At 42.4% G+C, this 11,917-nt stretch overlaps 1 protein-coding gene across 1 annotated transcript; it reads right to left on the bottom strand.

The window, feature by feature from the left end:
- Positions 1 to 63: 63 nt before the first annotated feature.
- On the bottom strand, positions 64 to 10,983 carry LOC110521473 (UBX domain-containing protein 6). Its single transcript, XM_021599048.3, has 11 exons — positions 10,762 to 10,983; positions 9,663 to 9,820; positions 6,345 to 6,409; positions 6,112 to 6,234; positions 5,834 to 5,931; positions 4,606 to 4,681; positions 3,826 to 3,910; positions 3,467 to 3,686; positions 2,645 to 2,775; positions 1,141 to 1,289; positions 64 to 1,022 (listed from the first exon to the last, which is right to left on the bottom strand). Exons 1-11 carry the CDS (start codon positions 10,842 to 10,844, stop codon positions 897 to 899), a joined length of 1,314 nt encoding a protein of 437 aa, XP_021454723.1. The 5' UTR covers positions 10,845 to 10,983; the 3' UTR covers positions 64 to 896.
- Between the last annotated feature and the right edge of the window lie 934 nt (positions 10,984 to 11,917).

The raw sequence follows: 11,917 nt of genomic DNA, 5'->3' as shown, positions 1-11,917 counted from the left end.
TCTTTAAATAAAGCAATATTTAAATGTGCATATACTGACGAAAGATAAAACACATGATTCAGCTTTGATACTTACAGCATTACCTTCATTATAGCGATTCCTAAACAAGGTTAGGAAAACATTTAGATCAACAGAGACCAGCTTTGCTAATCGCTGCTGTAATGAGAACTAGTGTTGCTGTTCATGTCTAAACTGAAACATTGGATAAGTTATGGCTGCCTGTGTGCAGTGCACAGGTTACACAGATGCTGTGAGAAGAGGTAGATTGTCATCCCAGGCAGCACTGGATCAAGACCTCAGCTCATTGTTGGTCTCAAGTGTTGATTACAGATTACCATGTTGCTGAGAAATCTAATGAAATTAGCCAAGTAGTAACTGCTGTCCAGTAACCTTCACTTTTGAAGGTATAATTTGACATGTTTGCTGCTGCTACTAATCTCAAATACAATATTACAGGCTCCATCTGAAATAATGGCTTAACCAATAACTATTATACATTGTAGTCCACAGCTGGTCTGGCTCACAAAAAACAGCTACTGAATCCTAACCACTAGACAAGCAGTGTCATCCACCACTCACATGTAAAGCTAGAACTGTATCTGAATATTTGTTGTAAAAGCAGGATTTATGTTGGAGCAGAGCAGAATGGGGTCTCATACCATGCTAAGGTGACTGATTGCCTAACCGTAGGTGTAAGGGAGCCATTTCACAGTCCTCATCCTACATTCAGGGTACAATACAAATAACACTGAATGGCGTTTGTCTCTTCCCCCCCCAATCTCTCGTCCTTTAATGGATTAGTAGTTATTTCTACAGCCTTAAATGTGGTTTGGGGATGAAGGTGTCATCTCCAACCTGGGAGGGGTAGGAGACCCAGGGACAAACACCGCTTCTGCTCAGCTAAGGGTCTGAATATTCTCCAATAGCTCTGGCTTGAGGAGTGCAGAGCTCTTTCCACCACCAGCTGCAATGTCCGCTTGAACTGCGGCATCCCAGGAAAACGTCAGCAGAACCGCAGGGACCTCCAAGAGAGACAGACACTAGTCAGAACCTTCCCTTTGTACAACAAAAGTAAATGGATGGAATTGTTTATTTTGCCTGACATTTACATTTGTGACAATACTGTGTGTCTCTGCTTACCAGGCTACATTCATTCAGGGCCAGCTCTAGGTCCTCCTGGAGTTTGTGTCCTCCAGGTGCCACCAGCTCAAAGGGCTGCCAGCCATCTACCAGAGAGTCCCGCACAAACTGGAAGAGCACAGACACCTTGTCCCAGGCCAGGAAAGTGCCTGAAGGGCATAATGTGTGATAAGAGAGCCATTAGCCAGCCAATACAAGTTTAGTAAAGAGGATACAACTATAAGATGTAAGATACAGTTGAAATCGGAAATTAACTTTCAGTTTTTCACCATTTCTGACATTTAAACCTGGTAGAAATTCCCTGTCTTAGGTCAGTTAGGATCACCAGTTTATTTTAAGAATGTGAAATGTCAGAATAACAGCAGAGAGAATGATTTATTTCAGCTTTTATTTCTTTCATCACATTCCCAGTGGGTCAGAAGTTTACGTACACCCAATTAGTATTTGGTAGCATTGCCTTTAAATTGTTTAACTTTGGTCAAATGTTTTGGGTAGCCTTCCACAATAAGTTGGGTGAATTTTGGCCCGTTCCTCCTGACAGAACTGGTGTAACAGTCAGTTTTGTAGGCCTCCTTGCTGGCACATGCTTTTTCAGTTATGCCCACACATTTTCTATTCAATTGAGGTGATGGCCACTCCGATGTCCTTAAGCCATTTTGACGACACAACTTTGGAAGTATGCTTAAATCATTGTGCATTTGGAAGACCCATTTGTGACCAAGCTTTAACTTCCTGACTGATGTCTTGATGTTGCTATAATATATCCACATAATTTTTGTTCCTCATGATGTCATCTATTTTGTGAAGTGCACCAGTCCCTCCTGCAGCAAAGCACCCGGGTGCTTCACGGTTGAGATGGTGTCCTTCAGCTTGCAAGCCTACACCCTTTTCCTCCTGTTTATATTTGCGTACTATTGTTTGATCAGATGAACGTGGTAGCTTCTGGCGTTTGGAAATTGCTCTCAAGGATGAACCAGACTTTCTGTGATTTCCCTATGTCAAGCAAAGAGGCACTGAGTTTGAAGGTAGGCCTTGAAATACTTCCACAGGTACACCGCCAATTGACTCAAATTATATAAATTAGCCTATCAGAAGCTTCTAAAGCCATGACATCATTTTCTGGAATTTTCCAAGCTGTTTAAAGGCACAGTCAACTTAGTGTATGTAAACTTCTGACCCACTGGAATTGTGATACAGTGAATTATAAGTGAAATAATCTGTCTGTAAACAATTGTTAGAAAAATGACTTGTGTCATGCACAAAGTAGATGTCCTAACCGACTTGCCAAAACTATAGTTTGTTAACAAGACATTTGTGGAGTGGTTGAAAAACTAGTTTTAATGACTCCAACCAAAATGTATGTAAACTTTCAACTGCAATCAAATTGAGGCTACTGCAAAATATACATACAAATGACTATCCATGTCAACGAGCTTCTTCGCTCATATCTTGTTTATACATCTGCTTATCACATTAAAGTAGGTGTTTGTTGGCAGATACAGACCCTGCAGTATGTTTCCATCAGGCAGTCGTACTCTCAGCAGGGTGTAATTGTACTTCCTCCTCTCCCTCTGCTCCTCTCTCTCCCGCATGGCCTTGGTACGCAGCATAGTGTTCTTGTCCACCCCCTCGTTCCTGAATACCACACAACCACCAAGAATGCACCTTAACACAAAACTGGAAAACCCCCCCAACAAGAATACACGTCATGTGCACTAACCAAGTGAACCCTACTAACACTAATACAGTAATCATTTTATACAATAAAGTCATCTCTTAAAGATGCAGAAATCACTCTGCCATTTCCTGGTTGCTAATATTCTAATCCTTTCTGTTTGTGACTAAACAAGTATAGTGTAGAGCAGTGGTCACCAACTGGTTGATCGTGACCGAGTGGTCAATCACCAAACATTTCTGTAGAAAAGCCAACGATAAAGGCTTGCGTTCCTTTTTTTCTTCATGTTGCGCTGTTGGTGGTAGGTACACTTGATTCGCAAGCCTTGTGCACCGGGTAGGCAAAGTGTTCTCATTTTCAACCATTCCATTCGTCTGAAAAGACAAACTTGCCGATCTGGCGGACCGGGAGATCTGTGGCTAAATCGAGTGAGCATACTGCGCTGGCTAATCGAATAGTTCAAATCACCGTGCCTACCTACAGCTTCCATAACCCCTGCCACAGCAAAGAAATAGCGCACATAGAACAGGTCTACCGTTTCTTAGACTTGCTTTCAATGGGAATGACAGATCTATAGCACACATTTCTATGTGAATTTGGCCAGGTTGCTCAAAAAGTGACATATTGCAACTTTAAAGAATGAGTCCATACTTTTGCTGCTGCTCCCTCTTGAGCTCTTCTGCAGTGAGGTTGTAGAATTCTGGGGGAAGTTCGAAGCGCATGGCGTTGGGTGAGGGTCTGAAGGCCTGGGGCTGGCGGTCCAGCTGGGCTCTGACTGGCTCTCCCCTCTGCAGCCGGTCCCTACTCTCCTTCATCACCTCCAGGGATTCTGAATCATGCTCCATCAGCACCAGGAACTCCTCACTCTCCTCTGGGAAAGGAAGACAATCAGCTAATCAATTTCCCAAATGCAATCCAACCACTTACCCCTGGTACCCCCTATAGTACAGTAAGCATACTAGGCCACACAGACAATAGGAAGCATAGACTGTGCATTTGAATGGGTTTACCTTGTCCTTCCACATCCAGCATGATGCTCTGAAAGCCCATAGCTTCCAAGAATTCCCGACTACCCTCCACAGTCTTCACCTTTTCCTACAGAGAGAGAGAGATCAGACAGCAAGAAAGAGACCAGTGAATGTACCACAGCGACAGAAAACATTGAGTCTCACATTACCCTCCACATGTCTCAAATACAGTGGTGGGGAAAAGTACCCAAGTCTCATACTTGAGTAAAAGTATAGATACTGTACCTTAATAGAAAATGACTAAAGTAAAATTGAAATTCACCCAGTAAAATACTACTTGACTAAAAGTATTTGGTTTTAAATACACTTAGGTATCAAAAGTAAATGAAATTGCTAAAATATACTTAAGTATCAAAAATAAAAGTATAAATAATTTAAAATTCCTTATATAAAGCAAACGACACCATTTTCTTGTTAAAAAAACAAACAAAAAAACGTACGAATAGCCAAGGGCACAATCTTACACTTGGACTTTATTTACAAAAGATGCATGTGTTTAGTGAGTGCAACAGACCAGAGGCAGTAGGGATGACCACGTGTTCTCTTGATAAGTGTGTGAATGACAATTTTCCTGTCCAGCTAAGCATTCAAAATGTAACAAGTACTGGTTGACATGGAAAATGTGTGGAGAAAATTATATATTTTCTTTAGGAATGTAGTGATGTAAAAGTTGTAAAAAAATATAAATAGTAAAGTACAGATTAAAAAAACTACGTAAATAGTACTCTAAAGTACTATTTTTACACCACTGCTCAAATATACCTGGAACACCTTGTTGCTGAGTTTGATCTTCCTGTACTTCTCCTCTGTCGGGTTCTTACAGATGTTTTCAATGTACCTGACAAGATGGGGGAAAAATGATGGGGTGTCAAGACACGGTGTGAATTCTTGTCAATGTACACTCAGTGGCCAGTTTGTTCGGTACACCACCCCGTTCACACACATGGTTCGCTCTACAGACAGTAAGTCACGTGGCCTGCTATATAAAGAAACTTTGAGCGTGATATGCGCGCCAGATTCTGTATCTCAAATGGATGGCCTCCAGGGCTTTTCACATACAGTGTCTAGGGTTTACAGAGAATGGTGCGGAAAAAAAATAAACATCCAGTCAACAGCAATCCTGTGGGCGAAAACAGCTTGTTGATGAAAGGAGCATGGAAATAATTGTGCATGCTAACAGGCGGGCCACAAACAGGAAAATAACGGCGAAGTACAACAGTGGTGTGCAGAACAACATCTAGGTCACAACTTGTCAGTCCTTGTCATGGATGGGCTATTGCAGCAGACAACCACACTGAGTTCAACTCCTATCAGCTAAAAACAAAAAGAAGTGGCACCAGTAGGTACGCGATCACCAACACTGGACAATTGCGGAGTGTATAAACGTTGCCTGGTCCGACAGATCCCGGTTCCTGTTGCATCATGCTGATTGCAGAGTCAGGATTTGTCATAAGTAGCATGAGTCTGTGGCCCCATCCTGCCTGATATCAACGGTATAGGCTGGTGGTGGTGTAATGTTGTGGAGAATGTTTTCCTGGCACACAATAGGTCCCTTGATACCAATTGAGCAACGGTTCCATGCCCCAAAGAATTCAGGTTGTTCTGGAGGCAACGGTGGGTCCAACCCGGTACTAAATGGGTGTACCTAAAAAAACCGGGCCACTGAGTGTATATCACACATTCTAAACGGGGTGTTTCGAAACCTGAATGCTGACAGTCATGATATATCAGACCATATACCACGGGTATGACAAAACATTTGTTTTTACTGCTCTAATTAAGTTGGTAAACATTTTATAATGGCAATAAGGAACCTCTGGAGTTTGTGATATATGGCCAATATACCACGGCTAAGGGCTGTGTCCAGGCACTCCGCATTGCGTCGTGCTTAAGAACAGCCCTTAGCCGTGGTATATTGGTCATATACTACACACCCTCGTACTTTATTGCTTAATTATAGGACAGTTCCATCCCCCTCCATGTTTCTCACTTGCTTATGATGTCCACTGCAGCCTTGACTTTCTCCCTGTCCTTGTTGAAGGTATGAACCATCATAATGGAAGCCTCCACTGCATCCTCTTCAAACCGCTGTTGGACAAGACGAGGTTAATCATGTGTAGTCAGGACCATACTAATCAAAAAGGATGGTTTGTGGCAAATTAGTGCTAAGACTTTTTACATCAATACTTCATATCAAAATCAGATCATGATAATTATGCAATCATGATATCATACGACTTTAAAAATGAGAATCACTTCCGGACCTACCATGAAAATGGCCGCTTTAATGTGCACATCTCTCTCGCTCTTAGTTAAGGTGGCTCCAGTAAGCGGGCAAGTGAAATACACACCTGTTACTGAGAGAAATGCCAGATCCTTAACATTGGAGCCCTGTAAAAGATTACATATACTAGCGATAAATGACAGACAACTCAATGGCACAAATCATTTCTTTGTGAGCAACAGTAAAGGAAAGTTAATTGATTTAATGTCTTCCTTGCCTCAACAGCAGTTGTCTTTTCCTTCTCAGCTACTGCTGCAGCTTCTGCCTCAAGCTCTCTTTTCACTGTGAAAAATGATGAAAGACCATTACCCACAACCCAATTCTTTATTTCTGATTATTTATTTGACTACTGCTGTGAAACACCTGCAGTCTTGACATCAGTCATTTAGCAGCAGTTCTTGGATGCATACACAACCAGTCAAAAGTTTTAGAACACCTACTCATTCAGTTTCTTTGACTATTTTCTACATTGTAGAATAATAGTGAAGACATCAAAACTATGAAATAACACATATGGAATCATGTAAACAAAAAAAGTTTTAAACAATTCAAAATCCATTTTATATTTGAGATTCTTCAAACTAGCCACCCTTCGCCTTGACAGCTTTGCAGAAGCTTGGCATTCTCTCGACCAGCTTCATGGGGTAGTCACCTGGAATGCATTTCAATTAACAGGTGTGCCTTGTTAAGTTAATTTTGGGAATTTCTTTCCTTAATGTGTTTCAGCCAATCAGTTGTGTTGTGACAAGGTAGGGGTGGGACAGAGGATAGCCCTTTTGGTAAAATACCAGGTCCATATTACGGCAAGAACAGCTCAAATAAGCAAAGAGAAAAAAACAGTCCATCATTACTTTAAGACATGAAGGTCAGTCAATACGGAACATTTCAAGAACTTTGAAAGTTTCTTCAAGTGCAGTCGCAAAAACCACCAAGCGCTATGATGAAACTGGCTCTCATGAGGACCACCACAGGAATAGAAGACAGAAGCAGAGTTAACTCTGCTGCAGAGGATAAGTTCATTAGAGTTACCAGCCTCAGAAATTGCAGCCCAAATAAATGCTTCAGAGTTCAAGTAACAGACACATCTCAACATCAACTGTTCAGAGGAGACTGTGTGAATCAGGCCTTCAGGGTCGAATTGCGGCAAAGAAACCACTACTAAAGAATACCCTGGATTTCTAAGGTCTTTGAAAGCCAAGTTAACAAAACAGATCACCGACTATTTCAAATCCCACCGTACCTTCTCCGCTACGCAATCTGGCTTCTGAGCTGGTCATGTGTGCACCTCAGCCACACTCAAGGTCCTAAACAACAATATTATAACCGCCATCGATAAAAGACAATACTGTGCAGCTGTATTCATCGACCTGGCCAAGGCTTTCGACTCTGTCAATCACTGCATTCTTATCGGCAGACTCAACAGCCTTGGTTTCTCAAATTACTGCCTCGCCTGGTTCACCAACTACTTCTCTGATAGAGTTCAGTGTGTCAAATCGGAGGGCATGTTGTCCGGACCTCTGGCAGTCTATGGGGGTGCCACAGGGTTCAATTCTTGGGCTGACTCTTTTCTCTGTATACATCAACGATGTCGCTCTTGCTGCTGGTGATTCTCTGATCCACCTCTACGCAGACGACACCATTCTGTAAACTTCTGGCCCTTCTTTGGACACTGTGTTAACAAACCTCCAGACGAGCTTCAATGCTATACAACTCTCCTTCTGTTGCCTCCAACTGCTCTTAAATGCAAATAAAACTAAATGCATGCTCTTCAGCCGATCACTGCCCACACCTGCCCGCCCTTCCGGCATCACTACTCTGGACGGTTCTGACTTTGTATTTGTCGACATATTCTAATATCTAGGTGTCTGGTTAGACTGTAAACTCTTCTTCCAGACTCATTAAGCATCTCAAATCCAAAATTAAATCTAGAATTGGCTTCCTATTTCGTAACAAAACATCCTTCACTCATGCTGCCAAACATACCCTTGTAAAACTGACTATCGTACCGATCCTCAACTTTGGCGATGTCATTTACAAAATAACCTCCAACACTACTCAGCAATTTGAATGCAGTCTATCACAGTGCCGTCCGTTTTGTCAACAAAGCCCCATACACTACCCACCACTGAGACCTGTATGCTCTCGTTGGCTGGCCCTCGCTACATATCCGTCGACAAACCCACTGGCTCCAGGTCATCTATAAGCCTTTGCTAGGTAAAGCCCGGCCGGATCTCAGCTCACTGGTCACCATAGCAGCATGCGCTCCAGCAGGTATATTTCACTGGTCCCCCCAAAGCCAACTCCTCCGTGGGCCGCCTTTCCTTCCAGTTCTCTGCTGCCAATGACTGGAACGAACTGCAAAAATCACTGAAGCTGGAGACTCATATCTCCCTCACGCACTTTAAGCATCAGCTGTCAGAGCAGCTTACAGATCATTGCACCTGTACATAGCCCATCTGTAAATAGCCCATCCAACTACCTCATCCCACAATGTTATTTATTTTGCTCCTTTGCACCCCAGTATCTGTACTTGCACATTCATCTTCTGCACTTCTATCACTCCAGTGTTTAATTGCTGAATTGTAATTATTTCACCACTATAGCCTATTTATTGCCTTACTTCATTTGCACACTGTATATAGACTTTTTCTATTGTGTTACTAAGTTTTTTTATTCCATGTGTAACTCAGCGTTGTTTGTGTCGCACTGCTTTGCTTTATCTTGGCCAGGTCACAGTTGTAAATGAGAACTTGTTCTCAACTGGCCTACCTGGTTGAAAAACAGTGGAATAAAAAAAGAAGAGACTTGCTTGGGCCAAGAAACATGAGCAATGGATTTTAGACCGGTGGAAATTGGTCCTTTGGTCTGGAGTCCAAATTTGAGATTTTTGGTTCCAACTGCTGTGTCTTTGCGAGATGCAGTGTTGGTGAACGGATGATCTCCGCTTGTGTATTTCCCACCGTAAAGCATGGAGGAGGTGGTGTTATGGTGCTTTGCTGGTGACACTGTGATTTAGAATTCGAGGCACACAATCAATATGGCTACCACAGCATTCTGGAGCGATATGCCATCCTATCATTTGTTTTTCAACAGGACAATGACCCCTCTCGGCTGTGTATGGGCTATTTCATGAAGGAGAGTGATGGAGTGCTGAATCAAATTACCTGACTGCCACAATCCCCCAACCAAATTGAGATGGTTTGGGATGAGTTGGACTGCAGAGTGACAGAAAAGTAGCCAACAAGTGCTCAGCATATGTGGAAACTCCTTCAAGAACGTTCCAGGTGAAGCTGGTTGAGAGAATGCCAAGAGTGTGCAAAACTGTCATCAAGGCAAAGGGTGGCTGCTTTGAAGAATCCAAAATATATTTTGATTTGTTTATCGCTTTTTTGGTTACCATATTATTCCATATGTGTTATTCATAGTTTTGATGTCACTATTATTCTACACTGTAGAAAATAGTAAAAATAAAGAAAATCCTTGAATGAGTAGGTGTTCTAAAACTTTTGACCGGTAGTGTAGGTATCTAGCTCACCCTGGAGCCGGATGACATCCTGTGAGGTTTGTACCCGTGGGCGTGGCTGCCCCTCGATCCTGGCCAAGGCTGCAGCCCCTGCCTTCTGAGCTCCTTCAGTAGGAGCAACATAACATGGCTTGGCAGGGCCACTGCTCTGCACCACTTGGGGCTTGGCGCTGCAGGGGACACATTCAACATTTGACTGCAAGATGTGACGTATAAAGTCATATAGCCATCATATAGCCAGCCATCTGTACTCACAAGGGCTAGTCTTTGATCAGTTCCATTACATTAGACAAAAGAGTCATTGGACGAAGATGTCTTCTATATGGGCCCCTTTGCTCAGTCTGAACATTAACACTCGTCACTTGCTGTACGGTTTTGTAAACATAACACTTACATTTTTCATATAAGCGACAAATAATGTAAGAAAAGTTCAAATAAGGGTTTCCCAACTCGTTTGACGTTCTGGTTTTTGCCCTAACACTACACAGCTGATTCAAGTAATCAACTAATCATGAAGCTTTGATAATTTGAATCAGCTGTGTAGTGTTAGGGCAAAAACCAAAACGTGCACTGAGTTTGGGAATCGCTGGGATAAATTGATAAACATTTGTTAGGGTTAGTGTTCCCACACGGCCATGTCTCATCGCTTGTTAACGGAAAACCGATGGAAGACCAGAGGCGACCACCTGTGTTAATTAGCGTGCTCCGACACATGTGTAAGCTTAACTCAGGAAGTGTTGTTTCGTTGGAGGCACCCATAGCTGTATGGATCTGTGTAAAATTCCTACAGTAAGAGTGTGTATGATATATATTTGTTTAAAGAATACTCGGTGACGAAATATTAGGGTCATATGTTTCGAAAGCCTTATCGCAAGAGATTATTGACCAGTCTAAACTTGAAACTGTCGGGAAAACCAGGGAGAAGGCAGAATGCCGACTGGAATTTGAGAACTAGGTTCACCCTGTCCTGAACATTAGAAAAGTGAACAACGGAGCCCATCCAAGTAACGGGTGAGGCCAAGGCCCGGTGAAGGCAACTCTACGAAACTGTGATTTGAAACTAAACTGACAACAGCATAGCAGCTATCGTTAGCTCGCAAAGTTTGTTTACCTAGCGTCTTCTGTGAGTTTCTTTCCTGGCCCAGCTGACTTGAATTTTAAATCTTTCTTCATATCCTCGAAAAATTTCTTCATTGTTTACTGTTTATCACAGTAAAATAGCCTGGGAATACAGCACAGGTGAATAGGTGCGCTGAGGTGAGAAAGCTTAGTAAATTGTTGCCATCAAAATGCTAGGGAGGAAGTGGACCGGAAACTGGTGTCATTTATTAATGGTAAATTGTGTACATCAGCCTCTGGTGGTCTGGAGGATGTACAATCATGATGCTGTGTTCCAACGAAATACATTAATCCTGAAATTAATAAATTGACAAAAATAAGTATCATAAAATAAAATGTAGTATTAAGAGTTAGCTTAGCACAAAGTAAAACGTATTTTGTAAACGTTTTAGATGCTTATTTTAAAACCTACATGAACTGGAGGTAGACATTTTTAAATGGTCTCAAATACCAGTGTAACATTCAATTAAACTCGTGTTAGAACTGGAAAAATAAAATTGGAGGCCGAACACTTATCGTGAGCATTTCTGATATCGTTCATTACGATATCCCAAGTGGCGACGTGGTCTAACACACTGCATCTCTGGTTCGATCCCGAGCTGTAGCACAACCGGCGTGATCGGGGGTCTCATAGGGCGGCACACAATTGTCCCAGCGTCGTCCAGCTTTGGCCCGGGTAGGCCGTCATTGTAAATAAGAATCTCAATTGATTTGCTTAGTTAAATAAATAAAAAATAACAAGCCTATACTAGAGAAATTTAAGTACATTTTTGTAACCTTTATTTGACTAGGCAAGTCAGTTAACTGGTCAACATAGCAGCACCGACCTGTAGCAGGTGCTCCAGCAAGTATATTTCACTGGTCCCAACGCCAATTCCTCCTTGGGCTGCCTTTCCTTCCAGTTCTCTGCTGCCAATGACTGGAACGAACTGCAAAAATCACTGAAGCTGGAGACTCATCTCTCCCTCATTAGCTTTAAGCACCAGCTGTCAGAGCAGCTCACAGATCACTGCACCTGTACATAGCCCATCTGTAAATAGCCAATCCAACTACCTCATCCCCATACTGTTATTTATTTTGCTCCTTTGCACCCCAGTATCTCTACTTGCACATTCATCTTCTGCACATCTGTCACTCCAGTGTTTAAT

Source organism: Oncorhynchus mykiss, chromosome 4 (genome assembly GCF_057628025.1).
Source record: "Oncorhynchus mykiss isolate SJ-2025 chromosome 4, ASM5762802v1, whole genome shotgun sequence".
NCBI lineage: Eukaryota > Metazoa > Chordata > Actinopteri > Salmoniformes > Salmonidae > Oncorhynchus > Oncorhynchus mykiss.
The sequence above is the reverse complement of the archived record's forward strand: the minus strand, read 5'-3'. Positions and strand labels throughout refer to the sequence as shown.

What these genes read in the sequence shown, in the direction of transcription:
- LOC110521473 (XM_021599048.3), bottom strand. Translation starts at nt 10,844, where the DNA reads ATGAAGAAATTTTTCGAGGATATGAAGAAAGATTTAAAATTCAAGTCA. An exon ending in GCTGGATGTGGAAGGACAAG is followed by an intron (nt 3,687 to 3,825) that starts GTAAACCCATTC and finishes TTCCTTTCCCAG; the next exon opens with AGGAGAGTGAGGAGTTCCTG. An exon ending in CCCTGAATGAATGTAGCCTG is followed by an intron (nt 1,023 to 1,140) that starts GTAAGCAGAGAC and finishes TCTCTCTTGGAG; the next exon opens with GTCCCTGCGGTTCTGCTGAC.